Source organism: Mastacembelus armatus, unplaced genomic scaffold (genome assembly GCF_900324485.2).
Source record: "Mastacembelus armatus unplaced genomic scaffold, fMasArm1.2, whole genome shotgun sequence".
Lineage (NCBI taxonomy): Eukaryota > Metazoa > Chordata > Actinopteri > Synbranchiformes > Mastacembelidae > Mastacembelus > Mastacembelus armatus.
Window position 1 is genome coordinate 918,159 of NW_022872939.1, and position 12,395 is coordinate 930,553.

The window sequence follows — 12,395 nt, forward strand, 5'->3', positions numbered from 1 at the left end:
AATGTTGGACATTTGTTCACATGTGTCAGAAAAAACATCAGTGTGTGAAGAGAAACAGCATAAAAATGTGTCCTATGTGTCCTTTCCAAACCATTGGAAAGAAAAAGAAGAACTGTGTTCATTCACTGGACAGATAGAAAAAGACAGAAACATCTGCAGCTTTTGTACACCATTTGGAACAGCTCAAGAACATCTGGGACATAATCCAACTAATGTGATTATCACAATAAACAAGAGAAACATTATGGACTTACACAGTTTTTCTGCTGTTCCTCACAGCTGGAATCAGTCTCAGTCGTCCCTGGTCTGATGTCTTGTACTTCCTCAGGTCCAGCTCTTCCAGAACCTCCTCTGACATCTGCAGAATGTAGGCCAGAGCTGAGCACTGGATCTCAGAGAGTCTCTTCTCTGATCTGTTTCCTGACTTCAGGAACTCTTGGATCTCCTGATGGACTGAGTGGTCGTTAAGCTCCATTAGACAACTGAAAATGTTGATGCTTCTGTCAGGAGAGATATCATCACTATTCATCTCCTTCAGGTTGTTGATGAGTCTCTGGATGGTTTCTGGACTCGTCTCTGTTTGACCCAGCAGGCCTTTTAAGACACTTTGGTTGGACTCCAGAAAGAGGCCATGAAGGAAGCGTACAAACAGGTCCAGGTGGCCACTTTTACTTTCCAGGGATTTGTGCATGGCTCCCAACAGGAAGCCATCCAGGGATGAGTAGTAGTTACTGTCCTTGTGATCATCATCGTTGTGGTCGTGGATGTCGCCATCATTGTTGTCATCATTGTCTTCATCAGCCCTTGACTGGTGAGAGAGATGATTATAATAACTATGTGGATCTCTAATCTTCTTTCTGCACTTTTCCCCCAAGAACTTCTCCAGTTCCTCTGTGTCCCTGTTGTTATAACAGTGCACCATGTAGACTGCAGCCAGAAACTCCTGAACGCTCAGATGAACAAAGCTGAACATCTTGTCTTTATTCTTCCTCCCCCGCTCCTCTTTAAAGATCTCTGTGAACACTCCTGAGTACATTGAGGCTCCACTGACATCAATGCCGCTCTCTTTTAAGTCTTTCTCATAAAAGACCAGGTTTCCTTTTTCCAGCTGCTGAAAAGCCAGTTTAGCTAATAACTTAATGTCCTGATGACACTTTCCTATGTTGTACTTCTCTTGTGTCTGATCAATCTGAAACTGCAAGAGCTCTGTGTACATCTCAGTCAATGTCTTGGGCACTTCTCCCCCCTCTCTGGTTTCCAACAGATCCTTCAGAACTGTAGCAGTGATCCAGCAGAAGACCGGGATGTGGCACATAATATGGAGGCTCCGTGAGCTCTTGATGTGGGAGATGATTGTATTGGACTGCTCCTCATCTGTGAACCTCTTCCTGAAGTACTCCTCCTTCTGTGGGTCAGTGAACCCTCTGACCTCTGTCACTATGTCAACAAAATCCGAGTGAATCTGATTGGCTGCTGCAGGTCGGGTGGTTATCCAGAGACGAGCAGAGGGAAGCAGTTTCCCCCTGATGAGGTTTGTCAGCAGCTTGTCCACTGAAGTGGACTCTGTCACATCAAATTTAAGTCTCTGAGTTTCTCTGGTACTACAGTCTAGTTGGAGACGACTCTCATCCAGTCCGTCCAAAATAAACAGAAGTTTGAACTCACTCTTGTCATAGTTGGTGTTTCCTGATGACTGCAGTGCCATAAAGATGTAATTCAGAGCCTCCTTCTTGATGCCAACAGTTTCCACAATACATTCATGCAGGAGCTCTGCCAGACTGAAATTTTCTCCCTTCAGTGGATTCAGGTGACGGAAGATGAAAGGGAAGATAAGATGCACATCCTGATTGGTTCGTCCTTCAGCCCAGTCCAATACAAACTTGTGCACAAGGAATGTTTTTCCAATTCCTGCAATCCCATTGGTCAGTACTGTTTTTATGGGCCTGTATTGTTCAGAAGAAGGTTTGAACATGTCACTGGGTTTCACTGATTTCTCTGATTCTGGTTGTTTTCCTGCCATCTCAAGCTGCCTGACCTCGTGCTGTCTGCTGATGTGTGTGTCAGCCCCAGCCGTGATGTACAGATCTGTGTAGATATTATCCAGACACTTCTTATCCTTATTCTGTTCCCAGCCCTCTGTTGCACACATGAACATATCATGTAGGTTTGACTGGAGCTTCTTCTGGTAGTAAGTGATGTGACGTGGCTCTGGAAGAAGAACTGCTCCTGGAGCTGGTTCTGTCAATTCCGGATTAAAAAATAAGATAAAATCTAGAGATGCTTTTTTCTCACTAACAGTGAACTTTTCTAAGAAAACAACATCTGCTGTTCTTTAGGAAAAAATAAATATAAAGGCAGCAGAGTAATTATACGGTGATGAATTTCTATTCTCTCACATGGATTCCTCAAGTCTGCTTTTAATGACAACTGTGCTGTCTATTAGTGGTTCAAATTCAAAGCTGAATGTGTCTCCCACATTTACCTTCAGTGTGATGAGCCAGTAAATTCTGAGACGGAGAAGGACCCTGAGACACCTGAGATGAGGAAGGTTCTGTTGAGTGGAAAAATTCACAGAGATGGGCTGTGATATGATTTTCATATTTAAGTTCATCTGATTTTGGTTTATTCTCTTTTTTAACAGTCAAATGTTCAGGCTTACATGTCCTCAAGTACAACTGTGAACCCCTGAACCCGAATTCACTTTTAACAACAAATCCACTGCCTGGTTTTTGGACATGATTAAAGTCTAACTGATAAAGCTTGAATTCTGTAATAAAACCTTGTGAGACTGGTGGGATATAGTTCTTTCCTCTTTCTGTTACTGACCTTCTGGTCCTGAGCTGGTGTCTGACAGACTCTGCACCACATCATTCCTGGGAATCTTCCCTAACACTTTCTTGGTCACCTTCACAGCTCCATGAAGTCCATATGCCTCCACCATCAGACTCACAATGTCATGTGTTTCTGCCTTTTCCAAACGACTCACTGAGATGCCTTTGCGCTCCTGCTCCAGGAACCATTTGAAGCGCTTAAATTCACAGATCTTTAGTTCATCTAGAATATTTAATATGTCCTCTGGTTTCATTGTGAGTCCCTGGTGAGATCAGAGAACAGTGTCAACAATAAGTTAATTCTTCTGCTTCTGATGGTGTTTTACCAGACAAAGTAAGAATTACAGTGATTACAGATGTTTTTGGAGACAGGTAAACTGAGTTTGAAAAGCTGGGATAACAAACTAAAATGATCAGTGTTCACTTTTTCCTTCTTCCCACAGCCAGTTCAACAGCTGTGGACAGCCAATTCAACAGCTGTCAGTGTGAAGTCAGCTGTGGGTCACTGTTCATTGCTTTCACACAAAATCACCACATCTGTAACACGATCGTATTGTTTTTTTTTTTGTGTGTATTTGGTTTCTTTAGTTTGAAAGCTGTTAAATTATGATTTACCCTTTTCAAAACCTACTTTTTTCACATTAACGTAACCAGTGAAACTCAAAATAACAATCAGAATCGGAATCACTGATTATTGTCCTTGTCCTGTAAGAAAGCAGAGCATGACAAAATTAGCTTGTGTAGCAAATTTGAATGTATAACTTTTTCTTTTCCTTTCGGCTGCTCCCTTCAGGGGTCGCCACAGCGAATCCATCTGCCTCCATTTAACCCTATCCTGTGTATCCTTCACACCCACACCAACTATCCTCATGTCCTCCTTCATTACATCCGAGAACCTCCTCTTTGGTCTTCCTCTAAGGCCTCCTTCCTGGCAGCTCTAACCTCAGCATCCTTTTACCAGTGTATTCACTGCCCCTCCTCTGAACATGTCCAAGCCATCTCAATCTGGCCTCCCTGGCTTTTTCTCCAAAACATCTAACATGAGCTGTCCCTCTGATGTACTCATTCCTGATCCTATCCATCCTCGTCACTCCCAGAGAGAACCTCAACATCTTCAGCTCTGCTACCTCCAGCTCTGCCTCCTGTATTTTTCTCAGTGCCACTGTCTCTAAACCATACAACATTGCTGGTCTCACCACTGTCTTGTACACTTTTCCTTTCATTCTTGCTGACACTCTTTTGTCACACATGACACCTGACACTTTCCTCCACCCGTTCCAACCTGCTTGCACACGTCTTTTCACTTATTTTCCACACTCTCCGTTGCTCTGGACTGTTGACCCTAGGTACTTAAAATCCTCCACCTTCTTCACCTCTGCTCTCTGTAACCTCACCGTTCTACTTCAGTCCCTCTCATTTACACACATGTACTCTGTTTTACTGCGACTAACCTTCATTCCTCTCCTTTCCAGAGCAAACCTCCACCTCTCTAGATTTTCCTCCACCTGCTCCCTGCTCTCGCTACAGATGACAATGTTATCTGCAAACATCATGGTCCACGGAGATTCCTGTCTAACCTCATCTGTCACCTTGAAGTACATGTATTGAACGTGAAGGTTTATTATGTCTAGTTTATGAATTATGAATATCATAAACCATCTTCATAATTTGGGACAGAAGATCCTTTGATGGCGGATCAACCAGTCAATTAAGGACATCAGTCTACAATCTGAGGGAGAGTTCTCCTGATTCAGTGACGTATTTACTGTGTGAAATAACATTAATGTAGTCAGTCAGTTGTCTTTTTAAGATATATTTAGCTATTTACAATATATACATTCTATTTACATAGAGGGAAATGGAGGGAGAACTGATCTGAGGAATTATCTGAGCTAACGAATAAAACATAACAGTAAATGAGTAGGTTGTTTGAAGTGGTGGAAAAGAAATCTTGAAATTAATTTATGTTCTGTGTTTGAGTCTGAAGTCTAAACACAGTTTAGTAATTATGGAGACCAACTGAGATTAGTGTGAGACAACCAGAAGAGCCACAGTTTACTTGCTTGTCCTCGGGTTTACTGAGGCTTGGTCTGTTCGTCTGTGGGCTGGTCCAACTGCAGGCTGCTGACGGGAGTAGGAGAGAGCAGTCTTGGACTTCGGGCCTGGGTCTGTTCGTCGCCTTTTCTTGCTCTCCATCTGGCCACTGCAGGGTTGTCTCATGGAGTTGGTTGATGTGAGATGGTCAGCTGGAGGACAGCCACACACAGGAACAATGTCTTTGTTTCTCCTCTGCTGGGCAGTAAAACTTTCTCTGCCTCATGGTCATCCTCAGGGAGAACGAGGTTCTTAATGAGTCTGGAAATCTCTTTCTTTGAATCTGTCTGGAACTTTGTCCATTTCTGTTCTCTTCAGGGTGTTCAGTTCCCCAGCGTTCAGTTACAAGAGTTCATTCTCAAGCCTGCTTCAAGTCCCCAGGTATGTCTGTCTGTGTAATGTGTTTTTGTGTCTTGCCGCATTGGGCGGGAAAAAACGTCTGGTTCGTCCTTCATTGTGCATGACACGATCTGATTGATCCAGGAAGTGATGGGCAGTCTCACTAATCTCTTTGAATCAAGAGATTACCCTATTCTTTAGGTGTTGTAAGTTTTAAGACTGTTTCCTAAGATGGGAACATAATTTCTTTTTCCACCCAGCAAACTTTCAGCACATGACAAACTTAATAACTAATCAGAGTCAGTCAGAATAGTTCAGCAACAACATAAATGAAAATCAATAAAATTTCATAGTTATATAGTGATTAACTACAAGCAGGAATAACAATAGATAAATAAATTCACTGTACACAGTACGCTGATTTTGATGCATTGTTAGTTTTTGTGTAGCATCAGATTTAAATTTTTTCAGACTAATTTACTGTTCGTGGATGTTTTTGCCCCATTGACTGCCATTATAACAACAATTTTTGAATGCACAGCCATGACATTATATAATTATGCATTCTCGATGCACAGTGAGGTGATCAAGATGCTGTACAAGAAAAGTTACTTGAGCAATGAAAGACAATTGTTAGCAGCAGTGAGCAGGGTAGTACAGTATCTGGTATAAAGCTGAACTAGTTCACAAGGCAGAGAAATATGATTAAGGAATCTATTATCCCCTGGTGCCATCACTAATGGTCTGAGGTGTGATGTGTGGGGTAAATATAAAGGTGTGTGTTGCCTCTTTTCACCTCATGGTTATCGGCTTCAGACTGCACCCATACTTGCCCCTCACACCTCAAACCTGTTAGTCTGATCAGTCTTCAAGTCACCGTCAGGTATTTAAAGCACACATCAGCAGAGTGCCATAGTTCCTTCTCTGTGAAAAATTTCTAACATTCCGACACTGAGGATGGGTGGCAGTTTCGGGGTGCTGATGCTTTTTTAAGATCTAAGTTCCTCCTAACAATGAGAATGCATGAGCACCAGATGAACAGTGCTCAGTCATTGTCTTTGTTAAAATCAGATACTCAATGATGTGTGATGCTGGTGGTTCAGCTTCACGCAATCAGTCCCCTTTGGACTTTGAACTTTTGAACGAAACACTTGAATCAATTCAATACACTTGAACTCGGTTTACAGTCATTTTATATTACAACGCAATTTATTTGACAGATGTATCATCTGTTATAGTTTAACTTTCCTTAGTAGTATTTATGTTTGATGCAGCGTTTGGCAGTAAAAAACCTTACCCTCTATCTGCTATTTCAGTGTCATTGTGATGAAAGAGGCAATTACTTTGATTCATTTTTAATATTCTGCTACAGAAAAATGTTTATAAAACAAGCAAAGTACCATTTTGCTGAAATGTGTTTGACTCACTTTTTTACATTTATTTCTTATTTCTCACTCTTTTTGTCAATTTCATCACTGGGAAAAGCATTGGCACTGGTGTAAGAAAAAGAAATATAATCATTTAATATTCAGTAACAGGACAAAGACTGCCATACAAAGACTTTGCTTTTCTTTTTTATTGAATATGTTATATATAGTGATCTTTTTTGCATTAGATGAAAGACGCAAGATAATCAAATGCACTGTCATCAGGCCTATCTGCAGAAACCAAATACATACTGAAGGTCTGTTGAAGCAGCTGTATTAAGATAAAAACCATCTACTTCTAGAACTGAAGTTAAAATGCTGTTGGAACTTCAGCAATAACAAAAAAAAAAAATACTTACCTGGATGATAATATAGCTTTCAACAGAATGAAGACTCAGTTTAATACATATTACTAATAGCTTTAAACATCCATCTATTTTCTATGCCTGCTTATTCCTTAATGAGGGTCACGGGGATCTGCTGGAGCCTATCCCAGCTCTCTTACGGGTGAAAGGCAAGGGTACACCCTAGACAGGTCTCCAGTCCATCACAGAGCCACATATAGACACACACTCACACTCACTCCTATGGGCAATTTAGAGTCACCAATCAACCTAACATGCATGTTTTTGACTGTGGGAGAAAAGCAGAGTACCTGGAGTAAACCCACACAAGCACAGGGAGAACAGCAAACTCCACACAGAAAGGTCAGGTTGCAAACCCACAACCATCTTGTTATGAGGCAACAGTGCTAACCACTCAGCCACCATACTGCCCAGCTTTACACATTAAATAGATTAATGTAAGAACAGGCAGAAAAGTAAAACAAACTAAAGGACTAAACTAAAAAACAACTCCAAAGTGACTACTCAACACTATTTTTATGAATTAGCTCCAAATCTGAAAAGCGGAAAGCTTTGTGTCCACAAATGAATCAAACGGATGAGTTAAAACCAACTGAGAGGAAACAAGATAGAGAACAGGAAGTATCACACATGGTAATGTGTCATCCATCTCTTTCAGTGTGTTTGTATTAAAGGAGGTTTATTCCCTCCAGAGCCCACAGAGAATAAACTGGCACAGACACTTTGACAGCAACAGAAGAATAACTGAATCAACACTCACCGTCTCAGCCTCTTTGTTGTCTTCTGCTCTGTCTGCTCAAAATGGAGTCTGAACTCTGTTCAATTCAATTCAATTTAATTTTATTTGTATAGTGCAATACAAATCATCTCAAGGCACTTTACAAAAACAAAAAAACCCAACAAATCCCTTATGAGCAAGCACAAGGCGATAGTGGAGAGGAAAACTCCCTTTAATGGAAGAAAAAACCTCCAGCAGAACCAGGCTCAGTTTGGGCAGCCATCTGCCTCGACCGGACTCTCTATGCTGATTTCCTCTATATGCTTCCCCTTTTCACAGGAAATAACAAATCTGTCTATGTTGTAATAAGCTGCTACTCTGTTTGTGTGTGTTTGTGCTTCATGTGTCTTAATCTACAAGACATGGTCATAATCCAGAAATGGTCATATAAAATGATATAGATACCTGTTTCATTTATTCAACATGAACTTTCATTAATAAAATGACATAATTATATCAGTTGTATTGTGTATTGATGTCTTCCAATGTTTCCATGCACCTTAGGAGCAGCAGTAAATAAGAAGTAAAACCTTTCAGTGTTTCAAAGAGTGAAAGAGATTGAAAAAATTGCATGCTTAGCTCTGTCTGAGATTTAATGGTAACATATTAGATGTACTAGCTGTGGCGACAAGTGGACCAAAATATATTAGAATATACCCCAGAACTTACAAATCAGTTTTCTCTGTGAATGATTATTTGTTGTGTGAAGCATTATATTGAGAATGTCTATGCGTGACGCTACTGACACTGTGATATGAAGCTTTTTAGTATGCTGTATCAAAACCCAATCCAAACTACTCTGGGTATTGGTCAGTGCTGTTCAAATACATTCCTCAGAAGTTTACATAGGTTTTCTCAAAGGTTCATGGGAGCGGTAGGTACTGAATGTGGACAAACATAATTGTCCAATCTTTTTTAAAATAAGATAAGTTTAAAATTTACTATCCTGCCTATAGCAGCATAACTAAGGGATGGTTCAGGGTTACCTGAAGCCAGCCCTAACTATACGCTTTGTCAAAGAAGGTTTTAAATCTAGCCTTACAAGTACAGAGAGTATCTGCCTCCCGAACCCAGACTGGGAGCTGGTTCCACAGGAGAGGAGTTTGATAGCTAAAGGCTCTACCTCCCATTCTGCTTTTGGAAACTCTGGGAACCAAAAGTCGACCTGCACTCTGAGAGCGAAGTGCTCTACTGGGATAATATGCTATTATGAGGTCTTTTGACTTACTTTGTCTTACTGAAACCTGGCTGCAGCAGGATGAATATGTCAGTCTGAATGAATCAACCCCCCTCAGTCATAAAAATTGTCATGTTCCTTGAAGCACAGGTCGAAGTGGAGGAGTAGCAGCAAGCTTCCACTCAAACTTATTATTAAACTTTAATTCTCAGAATAGTTATAACTCATTTGAGAGCCTCACTCTTAGCCTCTCACATCCAAACTGGAAAACACAAAAACCAGTTCTACTTGTCATTGTGTACCGTCCACCTGTCCCTTGCTCAGAGTTTTTAACTGAATTTCGAGACTTCCTGTCTGATTTAGTGCTTAGTTCAGATAAAGTCATTATAGTGGGAGATTTTAACATTCATGTAGATGTTGAAAATAACAGCCTCAGCATTGCATTTAATTCTATATTAGATTCAATTGGTTTCATTCAAAATGTTGCTAAACCCACCCACTATTTTAATCACACCCTTGATCTTGTTCTGACCTATGGCATCGAAATTGAACATCTAATAGTTTTTCCCCCAAATCCTGTTTTGTCAGATCATTCTTTAATAACTTTTGAATTTAAGATGATGGATCATGCAGCGTTTGGAAGAAAATTCCACTACAGGAGATGTTTATCCGACAACACTGTTAATAAATTTAAGAAAATGATTCCATCTTTGTTTACATCTATGCCAAGTATAAACACAGTGGAGGGCAGCTGCTTCAATCCCACTCCCTACCAAATTGATCATATTGTTGACAGTGCTGTAGCGTCACTGCGTGAAACGCTTGATACTGTGACCCCCTCTGAAAAAGAAGTTAGTGAATCAGAGGAGATTAGCCCCACGGTATAACTTACATATTCGTGCCTTAAAGCAGGCATCACGAAGGCTGGAAAGGAAGTGGCGTTCCACAAATTTAGAGGAAATTTTTCTAACCTGGAAAAACAATCTGTTAACCTATAAAAAAGCTCTCCATAAAGCCAGAACTGCATACTATTCATCACTAATAGAGGAAAATAAGAACAATCCCAGGTTTCTTTTCAGCATTGTAGCCAGGCTGACAAAAAGTCACAGCTCTGTTGAGCCCAGTGTTCCCTTAGCTCTCAGCAGTGATGAATTTATGAGTTTCTTTAACAAATAAAATCACAACTATTAGAGATAAAATTTAGCAGATGCTTCCTATACCTGCAATAAATGAATCTTCTACTACAGTAGCTCTTGAATCATCTGTAGGACCTCAGTTATGTTTAGACTGCTTCTCTCCCATAGATCTCTCTGAATTTACATCAGTAGTTGTTTCATCAAAATCATCAATGTGTCTCTTAGACCCCATCCCGACTAGACTGCTTAAAGACACCCTGCCATTAATGAACTCATCTTTATTAGACTTGGTAAATTTATCTCTAGTATCAGGCTACGTACCACAGGCCTTTAAAACTGCAGTAATCAAACCTTTACTCAAAAAGCCTAGTCTTGATCCAGGAGTCTTGGCTAATTATAGACCAATATCCAACCTGCCATTTATTTCTAAAATCCTAAAAAAACCTGTTGCTAAGCAGCTATCAGACCACTTACACAGGAATGAACTATTTGAAGATTTTCAATCAGGATTTAGAGCACATCATAGTACGGAAACAGCACACGTTACCAACGATCTCCTCTTAGCCTCAGACAATGGACTTGTTTCTATACTTGTCCTCCTAGACCTTAATGCTGCATTCGACACCATTGACCACAACATCTTATTACAGAGACTGGAGATTGTGACTGGTATCAGAGGAACAGCGTTAAAATGGTTCCAATCCTATTTATCGGACAGATTCCAGTTTGTTCATGTCCATGATGAACCTTCCACATGAACAAAAGTTAGTTATGGAGTTCCACAAGGCTCTGTGCTAGGATCGATTCTGTTCACCCTGTACATGCTTCCTTTAGGATATGTCATTAGGAAGCACTCTATTAATTACCACTGCTATGCAGATGACACCCAGTTGTATCTATCTATTAAACCTGTTAACACAAACCAGTTATCCAGACTTCAAGCCTGTCTAACTGACATAAAGGCCTGGATGACCAGTAACTTTTTACTTTTAAACTTAGAGAAAACAGAAGTCATTATATTTGGGCCAAAAAATCTCAGAAATAACTTTTCTCAAATAATAGCTACTCTAGATGGCATAGCCCTGGCCTCCAGCACTACTGTAAAAAACCTTGGAGTTATTTTTGACCAGAACATGTCCTTTAACTCACACATAAAACAAATCTATAGAACTGCATTCTTTCACCTGTGCAACATTTCCAAAATTAGGAGCTTCCTGTGTCAAAATGATGCAGAAAAACTAGTCCATGCATTTGTTACCTCAAGGCTAGATTACTGTAACTCATTACTATCTTGATGCCCGAGGACCATCGGTGCACTGAGCTCCCCTACCCTAACCCCCCCCCATGTATATTCCACCATTGAATGTCACCAACCTTGTGCTCTCTCTCTCCCCTAGTTTGTGCTCTCTCCCTCTCTCTCTGTTCTCTCTGTACCTTCTGCAGGTGTCCCCGGTCCTTGAGCTGCATATCACTGATGTGCAGTTACTGGTCCCACCAACCTGCAGTGTCTATCTGTTGTTTATTGTTGCTGTTCTTTTCTCTCTGCTCTATCCACTCACCCCAACTGGTCGAGGCAGATGGCCGCCCAAACTGAGCCCGGTTCTGCTGGAGGTTTTTTCTTCCGTTAAAGGGAGTTTTTCCTCTCCACTGTCGCCAAATGCTTGCTCATAAGAGAATTGTTAGGTTTTTAGTTTTAGTTTTTGTAAAGTGCCTTGAGATGATTTGTATTGTGATTTGGCGTTAATTCAATAAAATTGAATTGAATTGAATTGAACATAATAGTTCTTGTTGTAAAGACACGATGATGGTCAGTACAGTGGAAGCTGTGGAGGTGCTGTATTCTGGAGGTTATAGCCCACGAAATGTACAGGTCTCAGTAAGAGCTACAAAAAACAATGGACTCCAATAAAAGTAAAAAAGTAAAAAACAAACAAAAAAAACGTATGAAATGTGAAAAAATGAAAACTGAATTTGAATTACTTTTGTCAGTTTTAACATATCTCAGAAGTGATGATTAGATCTTTTAACATGCAAGGGTTCCAACACTTTTAGCCATATCTGTATATTTTGTTAGGCCCCGGGATCTCCGTTTCCTGTCTGTCCCTTATTTTGGTCAGTTTCCTGTGTTCCGCCTCTTTGTTAGTCCCAGGTAACTTTGTGTTTCCGTTGTTCATTAGCAGGATTATGTTCACCGGTGTTAATTAGTCTTTAGTTCTGTGTGTATATATATATCCCCCGGCTTCCTTTG

General features: G+C 40.5%; 1 protein-coding gene across 1 annotated transcript in view; it reads right to left on the bottom strand.

Annotated features, from left to right (window-relative positions):
- Positions 1-12,395, bottom strand: part of LOC113137743 (NACHT, LRR and PYD domains-containing protein 12-like) — an 884,868-nt gene that overhangs the window by 28,218 nt on the left and 844,255 nt on the right. Inside the window, exons 2-4 of the mRNA XM_026319577.2 lie at positions 2,827-3,094; positions 2,483-2,551; positions 255-2,238 (exon numbers count right to left, since the gene is read on the bottom strand). Of these exons, the coding sequence (XP_026175362.1) occupies positions 255-2,238; positions 2,483-2,551; positions 2,827-3,085 (2,312 nt within the window). The 5' untranslated portion in view covers positions 3,086-3,094. The remainder of the gene's footprint in view (positions 1-254; positions 2,239-2,482; positions 2,552-2,826; positions 3,095-12,395) is intronic.